Source organism: Nyctibius grandis, chromosome 5 (genome assembly GCF_013368605.1).
Source record: "Nyctibius grandis isolate bNycGra1 chromosome 5, bNycGra1.pri, whole genome shotgun sequence".
Classification (NCBI taxonomy): domain Eukaryota; kingdom Metazoa; phylum Chordata; class Aves; order Nyctibiiformes; family Nyctibiidae; genus Nyctibius; species Nyctibius grandis.
The window spans coordinates 78,108,095-78,120,568 of NC_090662.1; the positions used below are offsets into that span (position 1 = coordinate 78,108,095).

At 36.0% G+C, this 12,474-nt stretch overlaps 1 protein-coding gene across 1 annotated transcript in view; it reads right to left on the reverse strand.

Moving 5' to 3' along the window:
* The window catches only part of CCDC91 (coiled-coil domain containing 91), a 160,425-nt gene that overhangs the window by 38,344 nt on the left and 109,607 nt on the right, over positions 1 to 12,474 (reverse strand). The window contains 1 exon segment of the mRNA XM_068401709.1: positions 501 to 614. Within this exon segment, the coding sequence (XP_068257810.1) occupies positions 501 to 614 (114 nt within the window).

Genomic DNA, 12,474 nt, shown 5'->3' on the forward strand with positions numbered 1-12,474 from the left:
AACATAACAACATTTCATAACAAGACCAGTGCACTGGCTATAAATCATGCTGAATAGAATACCAATACATTTTCAGGCTGTCATATAATACGAGTTGAGAGGAAAAGTTAATGACCTTTGTGTGCATGCAAACTGCACAACAAAGGTCATCTGTGAACATAAAACAGCGTCTGTTATTGATACTGAATGATTCCAATGAACTGAACTCAGATCACAATTTGAATTCGACGGACTGCATTTCTACCCCATCTTTAAGTTACTGTAATAAGAAATACTGTAAATTTCAACCGATGTATTAATTTCTGCTTTTTGGCTTGTGATGAACTTAAAATTCTATAAATATACATGAAGAAATATATCAGAGTAACAAGGAGTGACAAATCTGAAGACATAATTCCTGATTCTGTTTTCTTGTGCATTTTAAGACAGGTTTCAGGATTCATAGACTTCACCAATTTCTCACTGCATGAAGTGAAATCCATTAGCCACTGGTAACTCACCCTTTTCTGCTCTTTAATATATTCCATCAGTTCCTCTTTTGTCCTCTTCACTGCTTCTTCGATTGCCTCTTTACTTCGTTTTTGCTCCTCCATTAATGCTTCCTTGAGAATTTCCTTTTTAAAAGAAAAACACTTAACTGTAAATATTAAAAGTATTTCACAAATGTAATACAGGTCATCCCTTTCCTTCCTACTAAAACTTTATCATGACCACACTCCTTTCTCAATAATAGTTATCCTAAATGTATGCAACATCTTTACAAAAATTTATAAATTCAGTACTTTGATCACTAAAGAGCAAAATAATCACCTTAAAGCTGTGTTAATAGATATATAATGTTCCCTAACAGCAGAAGGAAAGGAAGCAATACAGGTATTACACTCCAAGAGAAGCAGGGATATACTAGTTGCTATTAATAAAATAGACTAGAATAGTTACAGTTAGAAGGGATCTACAACAATTGTCTAATCCATCTCCCTGACCACTTCAGGGCTGACTAAAAGTTAAAGCAAATTATTAAGGGCAGTGTCCAAATGCCTCTTAAACATTGACAAGCTTGGTGCATTGATCACCTCTCTAGGAAGCCTGTTCCTCTGTTTGACCACCCTCTCGGTAAAAAAATGTTTTCTAATGTCGAGTCTGAACCTCCCCTGACACAGCTTTGAGCCTTTCCCACATGTCTTATCACTGGATCCCAGGGAGAATAGATCAGCACCTCCCTCTCCAATTCCTCTCCTCAGGAAGGTCTAGAGAGCAATGAGGTCGCCCCTCAGCCTCCTTTTCTCCATGTTGCATGGCTGTTCAGAACTTATATAAGGGCTGCTCTAACATCTCAACAAGCAGAGTCTAATGACAATAAATTTGTTTCCAAACCTTGGGAAATGCCAGGGTCATTCTGTACACAGCAGTAAGAAGCAACAATGGACACCCACTCATCCCCTAGATTTGCATTATCCTACATCAAATCTGATTCAGTACTAGAAATGCATTACAACAGAGCAAGCCAGGAACCACTTCTTAAAACACGTCTACCACCTCCAGTACAACTTATCTGTGCAAGTTATCAGCTCAGGGAACAACTTCCTGGACACTGTCCTAAAACTTAAGTCCCAGCATCCCAAAGACACTCATGAAGTAAGTAATAATATTATTTAGCCACGTGTTTTGTTTCCAAAATTCAGGAAAATGAAGCAACAAACATAATATTCCTGAGAATGAACCATACAAAACTGTAACATTTTCAGAAAACTACAAAACATAAAGTAAACATAATCACACAATGTTCAATGATTTGGAGGGGCGAGCGAGAGGGAGACCAAGAGTGTCTTAGAAAGAAGGTAGTGGCCTTTGCAATGCCTATGCTTTTGTGCTAGATATTCAAAAGTGGAAGTAGCAGAAACACTAGTGGTGCACCTGCAGAATGAAGCAGGGATTTGTGACACACACTTCTATTAACAGTATCACCAAGCTTACTCAGTGCATTCATATTTAGCACAAACAGTAAGCTGTAATCAGAATTTCATAGGATGAAATTTATTTTTCTTTAAAAAGAATAAAAATATAGCATATTTCTGTTCTTTATAGCTATTCCAAAATATTACTACTTCACAAAAAAAAAGGGTTGGGGTTTTTTTTTTGGCAAGAAGCTCCACAGTCCTTCAAAAATACATGCAGGAAAATTGGAGAAAAAAACCCTGATAACTGTTGCAATAGTCATAGAAATTTTAAATAATGTTGTTACACTATTTTTTTCTATGGGCCAAAATTCACCTCCCCTGTTACTGCACCACAGCCATGCACCACAGAGACAGCTGAACTGAGACTCCAGTGCATAACAAAATAAATGGGTAAGCAAAACAGCCTTGAGGCCATGTTGCAGCTGCTATGAGGGAGGGTTTGGAGGGCAGCACACGGAAAAGAAGAATCTCAATTTCCTTCTAAGCACAGACTTTCACCAAACTCAAAGCAATGCAGCCATGGAAAAAATGGAAATAAAAAAAATTGAAATAATGGAAAAAATAATGGTTCAAAAAAAGAACACACCAGGACTTCTAGTGTATTTATTCAAATGTATGGTTTCTTTTTTTAATCAAAACATTTTGAAAATGAACAGCAAATATACATGGACCATCTTCCTTACTACTGTTTATCGATTACGCGTAACACTGCATTACCAGCAGGTGCTGAAAAGATTTGTCTATAGGTTTGCTTGACTGTAGAGTAATAGAGACATTTTCTGACACATATTTACAACTTGGATTTGTGGGAGTGGGGAAGGTAGGTCTATTCTTTAGTTTTTCCTTTTCCTGCTTTCCTTTTCTTCCCCCCCACCCCCGATCTCTGTTGGCCAGGGACCAAAGATCTAACCAAAGTTCAAACTCTTTCTTTTGCTATATGCTACATTATCAGATATGATCCATCATCCATAGAATCATTTAGGTTGCAAAAGACCCTTAAGTCCAACTGCAAATCTAACACTACCAAGTCCACCGCTAAACCATGTGCCTAAGAGCCACATCTACTCGTTTTTTAAATACCTCCAGGGATGGTGACTCAACCACTTCCCTGGGCAGCCTGTTCCAATGCTTGAGAACACCTTCAGTGAAGAAATTTTTCCTACTGTCCAATCTAAACCTCCCCTGGCACAACTTGAGGCCATTTCCTCTTGTCCTGGCACTTGTTACTTGGAGAAGAGACCAACACCCACCTTGCTACAACCTCCTTTCAGGTAGTTGTAGACAGCAATAAGGTCTCCCCTGAGCCTCTTTTTCTCCAGACTAAACAACCCCAGTTCCCTCAGCTGCTCCTCACAGGACTTGTTCTCTAGACCCTTCACCAGCTTTGTTGCTCTTTGGACGCACTTCAGCACCTCAGCGTCTTTCTTGTAGTGGGGGGCCCAAAACTGAACACAGCATTCAAGGTGCAGCCTCACCAATGCCGTGTACAGGGGGACGATCACTTCCCTAGTCCTGCTGGCCACACCATTTCTGATAGAAGTCAGGATGCTGTTGGCCTTCTTGGCCACCTGAGCACACTGCCATTATTAACTAAATATTAAACTATTATTGCCATTACTAACTAAATATTAAACCAGAATAATGCCTACTAAGCAACAGTTTGTACACAGAAAGTAAAACTAAAAAACATTTTTCACTTCAGTAAGAAAAAAGATAAAAATCAAGGATAGCTTAATTTATTTTTTTTGATTTAATTATTCACAGGCTTTCAGGCTCTTGTCAACATGACTGAGACTACCTTGTACATACGCTGTCAGGCTTAGAAGAAATCAATTACTTTGCTGCAGTACTTAAAGCATTCAATTTTAAGTATTCTGTTGAAGTACCGTACTAACTTATACGGGAATAATAACTAACATAAGGTGAAATGCATAACTTTACAAATGTTTTTGAGATAGAATGACAACTATTTTATTGCTTTCTTTACTGGTTTAAGAAACATTTGTCAACCTACAAAAGTGACACCTGCTTTAAATACAGAATCTCAGAATGCTAACTTATGCATTCTTGGTGCTTTACAATTCTGTCTCCTTTGCAGAAAGTATTTTTACAGGAACTCAATGGCATTGAATGGATTCACTCTGGATAATGGGTGGAATTCTAAGGATTTGGAAGTACAAGATATTTATGAAGTTACATAATTCATCTGTATGTGTATGAGTAGCATTTTACCATATGCTATTAGTGCACAAAATGAAGAATACCACCACTGAATTGGACCAAATCGCACTTTTTTTAAGGACTCTTCAATGGAAGTGTTTCAACTGAAAAAGAAAGTGTTATTTCTTACATTTAGCTATTTACTCCTTTTCAGCCAAAATTGAATAGCTTCTGCAAAACTATACTTTTGCTATCTTTATAACAGAAATCGTCTAAAATCCCAAATTTGAAATGTGCAACTATGTAGTCCTCTGGAACACAGCAAATGTGAAAACCACAGTTGTGATAAGTGATTATCATTTTTTTCTATTTTAATTGAATTTACCAAAGAAAAATGCTGAGACAAAGGCCTCTTTCACTACAGAACTCTGGCAAGACTAACAGAAAAAATTGGCAAAATGTTACATATTATAGAAATATGCTCTTCTCATAATTATATTCTCATGCCAGCTTGATTTGTCAAAAGGTCCCAAAATACTGTCTTGTATTAGAATGGAAAAAAATCCCATCATTTACCTTACTGAACTCTTAAAAGTAGATTACAGAACGGAAAAGGTGCTATATCTTAATATGCAAAAAATTTTACATCAATAAAATATTTACAATCATTTAAAGTATGTTAACTCTCCTTTATATTATGCTACTTGAAACACTATATGAACAAAGGTCCAAATAAGAACACAGTTAAATTCTACAAGTCTATTAAAAAAACACAAGAAAACAGAAACCACTAGCAATACTTTTATAGAGGACTATTTTATTACACATAGATTAAAACAGAAAAAATAAAATTGGAATGAATTCTTTTCCATTTACAATGGCAAATTCCCAAAATTAAGACCAGTATTAATCTCTGAAGAATATACAGTTACGGATCATAGTGAAAGCAAAGTTGTATAACATCCTGTTGAGGCAATAAGCAAAGCATACCAGAACTATGTTAGTTTTTCTCTTTGTTATTGATACTTGTTTCAAGAGCAACAAAATGATTCTATGATTCTAAGTTGATAAAAAAATGTTATTTTCTAACATCTCAAACCCTTATTTGTTTTACCACAAGGATTACTGTTTACTTCTATATTATTAAATAAAGAAGTTGCCTTAACTTTTTACTTTCTTTTTTTTTCCTTTGTCACATTCAAAATAGTTATAAAGTAAGAGTTTTATAATAAGGAGATTCAAGGGTCCTCTTTGCTTCCCTAGAAATTCCAAAAAATCGAAGATTTAACAATTCAACCAAGCCCCTCACTGTTTTTCAGTGCCTCACTCTACAGCATAAATGTTAGTTTTTCCGCATATTCCCAGCATCCAGCAGTTCAGAAAACTTTGAATAATCCTGAACCAGTGGATATTCCAAAATGCCAATATTTCAAGAAGTAAATACCTATTTCAAAAAGGTACTGGGAATAGCTAGTTTGTTGAACAGCTATTCCCAGTTCTTTAATCCCTGTGCTTTCTTTAGTCTTGCAATGATTTTGTAATTACATAGTGGATGACTCAAAATTTGAGTGAGAATTGCCATACCACATACTAAGATTAATTTTAAGAGAACATAGTAAACAGAACTTTACTTTAGTAAAGCCTTTAACACTGTTTTCCACAGCATTCTCCTGGAGAAACTGGCTGCTCATGGCTTGGACGGGCACACTCTTCACTGGGTAGAAAACTGGCTGGATGGCCGGGCCCAAAGAGTTGTGGTGAATGGAGTTAAATCCAGTTGGCGGCTGGTCACAAGTGGTGTTCCCCAGGGTTCAGTACTGGGGCCAGTTCTCTTTAATATCTTTATCAATGATCTGGACAAGGGGATTGATTGCACCCTCAGTAAGTTCGCAGATGACACCAAGCTTGCAGGTAGGAAGGCTCTGCAGAGGGATCTGGACAGGTTGGATCGATGGGCCGCGGCCAATTGTTGCAAAGGTAAAAATTGGCTCTAATTTCATCTTTAGCTAAAGAGTGTACAGCATTATTTAAGGCCTTTAGTGCTATTTTAATAGATTGAAGAAAATGGGAAGCTGAGAAAGAGGACTCCACAAATTACACTTGAGGTTCAACTCTTTTTTTTTTTTCTTTTTCCTTTTTTTTTTGTAAATATCTGATCAGAGGCTGGAGCACTATATTATAGTTACAAAGTTAGCTTCTTTACAAGACTTTATATATATGTGCTAGACACCAGTTAGAAGATTAGAATTCCTAATTTAAAAAAAAAAGTTATTCAAGTACTCAATTGACAAATCATATTCAACCATACATTAGGAATCACAACCACGTAATCACAAAAAAAAAGAAAAAAGTGTAGTGCATATACCAGAGAACTCCAGTCAGTATTAGAAAAAAGAAAAAAAAAAAAGCTGTATGATGGCTTGCAATTATATAGGAAAATTCTTTTGTTTCCACACAAAGATCAAGTGGCAGCACTAAATTTTATCTAGGAAATGCAACCACAGACTGCAATGTTAGTGGTTTTTCAGAAAATAGTAACCCTAAAATTAAAATGTCTGTGGTTATAAACTACTACAAACTACTTCTGAAGTCAGACATGGTTAAAGTCTGCAGTGGCCTACTCCTTTTCCAGACTTCGCAAGCATATTAAAAATAAACTGATCTAATGGCAGGGATCTGTTTCCACTCAGTGCTACTAAGCTGTGTGCTTCCTCACACACTCAAGATCATACAACTTTTTTTTTAATGAAAAATGCTTTTCCATGTCCTTATGGAATCACCATGGTCTCCATGAACACTAGACACACTAATGTTTCTGCAAGAAGGTGGAAAAACAAGAAGAAAGTGAAACTGAAAATATTGGTTGGATATCCTCTTGAGAGAAAACTAAGCAAACCCTCCCACTGAAAGTTGAACAATATAGTAAAGGCAATAGAAACTGGGAAAGACGTCCTCTGAAAAGCAAGCTCATCTCCAGCGCATTATGTGATATTATATTATCAATAGCCTATTTGGGTAGGAACCATGATATTGAGAAAAAACCCCAACAGCTTCTTGTATGAATCCACAAGATATTGAACATGAAGAGCAATGTTATAATATAATCCAAGCCTGTTGCTGAAAAAAGTATCTTTTTTTCTTCCAAGATTAACACACTCCCACCCAATCAAAATCCTACAAAGTCTAACAAACTTATTCCTGAAATTGCAATACCAAATGTGCCATTTTACTGGGTACTTCAAAAACACAGAATAAACGGAGTATTTCAAAATCTACCTCCTCCATAGGATTCTATAATGTATGTATAAGATGAAACAAATAACATGGACAAAGACAGAGAAATCGATACTATTTTGTATTTCCTTAACTGGCAACGCAGTCAATGCTTTGTATATCATAGATGAGAAGAGTTTTGAGGATGTATTTAAGGAAATCAAATTAATATTATATGTCACATGGAAATCCTCCCAACTACAAAAGCATCATAAAAGAAGGGAAAGTGATGCCAATATCACAAATGTTTTATAGGTAAAAGCTGATCTCCTTGTAACAAATACTATAAATATGGTGAATAATGATGAGAAAGAGACAAAAGCAAACTCCGAAGCAGAGACAAAAAGCAGTTTATAGCCTATTTAACAAAGAAAGAGTGATAGAAAACCCAAAGTGAAGGGCTGGAAAGTGATCATTATGGCAGTATTCTGAAAGGACAAACTATAATTGTTAGGACAGAAACAAAAAGAGGCATTAATAAAAACACAGGAAAAGTGGGAGCTTGGATGAAGATTGTACCTATGTTGTTAGATATGATATGTCATCTCTTACAGATATGATGCCTAAATGACAGCAACATGTAAACAATTTTATTTACAGTTAGATCTGAAACAAAACCATGATACAGTCCAGAGTAACAAGCAACATGGTTGGTGTTGAAGGTACCAGAAAGTATTTGGAGAGTGGGAAAGAAGAAAGGAAAGACTGAGAGACCTATTTAACTTCAAGTGATAGTGATGTATTCATCAAATGGTATCAAAGAGATATATGAGTGTTTTTAGGGTAGACAGAAATTGAGCTCAAAGTGGGCATAGAGGAAAAAGTGAGTTAGGCTTCCAAATTCAGTATGAGCCAAGAGGGAATCTTGCACAGAAAGCATAAAGCAACTATCTAAATCTAGGGCAGTAACAGTTCCTGATCCTGCTAAAGAAGCATAATATCATGGAGTACCACAGAAAACTACTGCCAAGAAGCTACCCAGTGGTCTCTTGCCTCTCCACAACACAGGGGTTCCCAAACTAGCCTATCTCCTGCCTTGCCAATATTACCAGATCACCTGTTGCATCACACAGAAATAAGATACTAGTTCCAGGAGGCACAGATCATTGGAAAACAGCTTTATCTTAAAAAACAGCATGATGATTTCATAATAAAGTTGTAGGGAATATCATAATACCATGTAGCACACCAGTTAAAGTGGTAGAAGAAGAAACAGACTTTTGCACCATCATCATGGGAATAGCAATTGCATGCATGTTTACACATATGCAGTTCAGGAGAAAGTGTGTATACGAAAGAGATGAACAGACAGGATAAAAAGAGATTGTAGGAGATCAAATGAGAAAAGTTCTGCAAGGACAACCCTGAAAACTAGTATGCACAACAAATGAAGAAAATAAAGACAGGTAACTGGATTCACAATATGAAATTAATTCACACATTTCAAAATCAGGAAAGGGGCACACACTTGCACTCAATGTTCTCTATTTTTATTAAGGTAAGGAAACTGTGATGCCAATAAACAAAATCCCATAGTTTTGACACCTAAAAAAAGATATGTTGGGGAAACTACTAAAAGTAGTCTTACTGGACAACAAAAAGATAAGACAAATATAAAATACTTATTTTTATATATATATATATATATATATAGTACTATCCTCCAAAATGTTCATTATACCCCTACTGATTTGATGCATGAGAAAAAAAGAAGTGTTTTTTACAGATCATAGGGCTAAGAAAATGCCATTCTACAGCTAATAAATCTGACTGAAAGTTCAAGTGGGAAATAACTTTTTAGATAAACTTTTTTATTTATTAGTTCTTCCAACCTTCTCAAATACATGGAAATGAGGAAAAATATTTAGACAAATAACACTTTTCAACAAAAATTTAACAGTTAAGTCAAGCAACAGTAGAAAAGAAACAAAAGCCAGTTCTGTAAGTATACAGGCAATGCCTTCATGTTCACTTATATACGACTGGGTGTGGAAATCCTTAAGACATCCGATACAAAATTGACTCAGGCTTGCCAAAACTATCAACAGAAGCACTTTCTCAAGCAGATGATCATGAATACCAAAAAAGTTTTAATAATGTAGCAGGTAAGTAGCCATTCATTTTTGGGGATTCAAGCACTGTATGTTCTAGACATTTTGCTTTTACCTTCTAAGCAATGGCCTATACTGCTATTCAAACTCATGGAAAAACATTAAACATACTTTAAAGCTCACAGAGTATAGAAGAATCAATTTTTTTTTTCAACTATTTAGATGTTTGCCAGTAAAATTGTATTAATACATTCCAAGATAATAAATTACAAATTTATCATTCTGCAAAGAACCCTCAGGAGTGTGAACATTTTCAATTGTCTTAAATGCTTAGAGATTTACCCAGCAAAGTCTATTGGGAAGTCCACATTTTTTTCCATAAGCCTTTTAGTTAACTTTTCTTGCAAAAATATTTGTTCTTTGTATATCTCAGTATATCTCAGTTGTGGCTTGGCTGAATAAAACACTGCAGCCTCAGTTTTCCTGAAATACTTTCCCATTGGTAAGATCATTTTGCCTTAGCGCTTTTGCTCATGTCCAAGAGGAAGTAGAGTTTATGTTAGTTCTTTTAATAAATTAAAGGCTTTTTTTTTTCCTAATTATTTGCAGCCTTCAGAACACTTGAGTCTCTAACGTATCTGCTGTGTGGATTATGGCAATGATGAACTCAGGCTCTTTTCCCCTTGAGAATTAGGGTAAACTACAGTAGATTATACACAGTATTTTAAATTTAAGCCTTCAGGAAATTACAAAGGTGATTCTTTGCTTCAAGTACTTTATGAGAGTTATTAATTTCAAGCTATGACATGGACCTAAATTTCCAGGGCTCACCCTGCAGCTGCCAGCTTTCATTGTGCTTGTAATGAATTTTCTTCAAAACAAAAATTGTGGTGCATAAATTGTTTAGCTTCTTTTGCTACCTCTCTCCCTCCTCGATTTCACCTCATTTATGTAATTCAGTATTTAGTTTTGTAAAATGATCGATAACAACTACCATGCAGAGAGTTCTGTGCATGATGGTATTATAGCTATGGTAGCTACTGCTATAGCTACTCTGCATTGCCCACTAATAATAAATACCATATATCATCCCTCTATTTTATCCAAAATTGTATGGATCTCATCATCCTGTATCTCCAAAGATTTTGGACTTTAGTTTTTTCAAAGAGTAAAAATAAGCAGAAAGAAGATGACAAAGGAGAGCACTGTACATTGTTTTTTCACTGAAGTTTGTAGTTGTACGCCAGGAGCTTCACTGAAATTTTGAATTCTGGGGAAAAAGCTTCTGCTTCAGTCAAATTACCTGTCATAGTTTCTCCTTATCTAGAGGACAACCACTTCTTTATTCTAATAAAACATTCTAGTGGAAGAATTTCACCAAGCACTCCTCTCAACACTGACAACTACCAGACACATTAAACTCTCCTTGCCACTGTAAAAAACATCATATAATGTATCAAAAATAGAAAAAAAAAATACTGGAGACATGCCAGGCCATATCTAGCCTGCTGAATATATGAGTTACTCATCTATAATGATTTTTCAATGTGTTGTAAGAGGATCATGAAGTTACTGTGCAAATGAACATTACCTTTACTCAAAAGACTCCTCACTTCTTTCAAGAAGATCTTACTCTCCCTGATGTAAAATGCAAGCCCACCCTCCCCAAAACTAAGAATCCTCTTTGGAATTAAAAAAAGATCCCTTTTATAAAAGCACGAAGCACCTGGATAACACATGTATAAAACCTGAAGATGCTGCCAGTCTCTGGACTTCTAATACCTTACAGCCTCTTGAGACAGTGCTCTAGAAAAACTTTTATCATTTCCTTGGTGATATATCTCATTTACCCCTTCAGTTATAAGGCTTCAAAGAATAATATCTTCAATTTAGTTAAAACTCCCATGCCTCTAAGTCACTGACCTCAAGTCCTTGGAACAGTCAAAGCTTTCATGAAAAGAAATACAATGTTCATGTTACTTTAATCCTTTAATTTCTTTAAAAAAAGGAGAAGGGGGTATGTCAAGGTTGCTCCATCAAGCCAAAATGTTAACTCAGTATGTCTTAGTTCCTACTTTCACTGTGAGTTTATCTTTACCTGCTGCTTCATATTTGGTGACAAAATATTTGATATTAATCATGAGTTATTAAACTGTCCGCAAGTCCCCAGATTTTTCTCTGGCAATGTCAAATTAATAAAATAAATCTTATATGGAAGTAGCATCTCCATATCTGCAGACTCAACATCCATCTGACTGACGACAAACAATTTGACAAGTTTTGTCAAGCATGAATATCTAACAAGTACAAGCAATCTGCATAAAACTTCCAGATTTGCATCCACCATGGCTCTCCTTCCCGGCCATTCTGCAACAGCAGCAACAAGACTAAAAAACTACCTGCATCATCCCTGCACACTAAACATTCAGCTTTTCTTCTTTTAAACGAATTATTTAGAAGATGAAGGGAAATCTCACCACCTGATTCAGCAGAACTGTGATCTCAAAGCTCTATTGATCTTATGGTAAAATTGCCTGACCAAAAAAATGTTAACTAGCTTACTTGAAGGTTTTTTCCAATTGCTTTCTCATATATAATAAAATTCTACAAGGTTCTTCTAGTGCATGTGTTTAAAGACTGGTGGAAAAAATAACACCTTTTATTTATGGATGCCAACCAGAGGGACCTTGATAGGCTTGAGAAGTGGGCCCGTGCAAACCATATGAAGTTCAACAAGGCCAAGTGCAAGGTCCTGCATGTGGGTCAGGGCAATCCCAAGCATAAATACAGGCTGGGCAGAGAATGGATTGAGACCTTATAGCAGCCTTCCAGTACCTGAAGGAGGCCTACAGGAAAGCTGGAGAGGAACCTTTTACAAGGGCATGTAGTGATAGAACGAGGGGGGAATGGTTTTAAACTGATAGAGGGTAGATTTAGATTAGATATTAGGAAGAAATGCTTTACTGTGAGGGTGGTGAGACACTGGAACAGGTTGGCCAGAGAAGCTGTGGATACCCCCTCCCTGGAAGTGT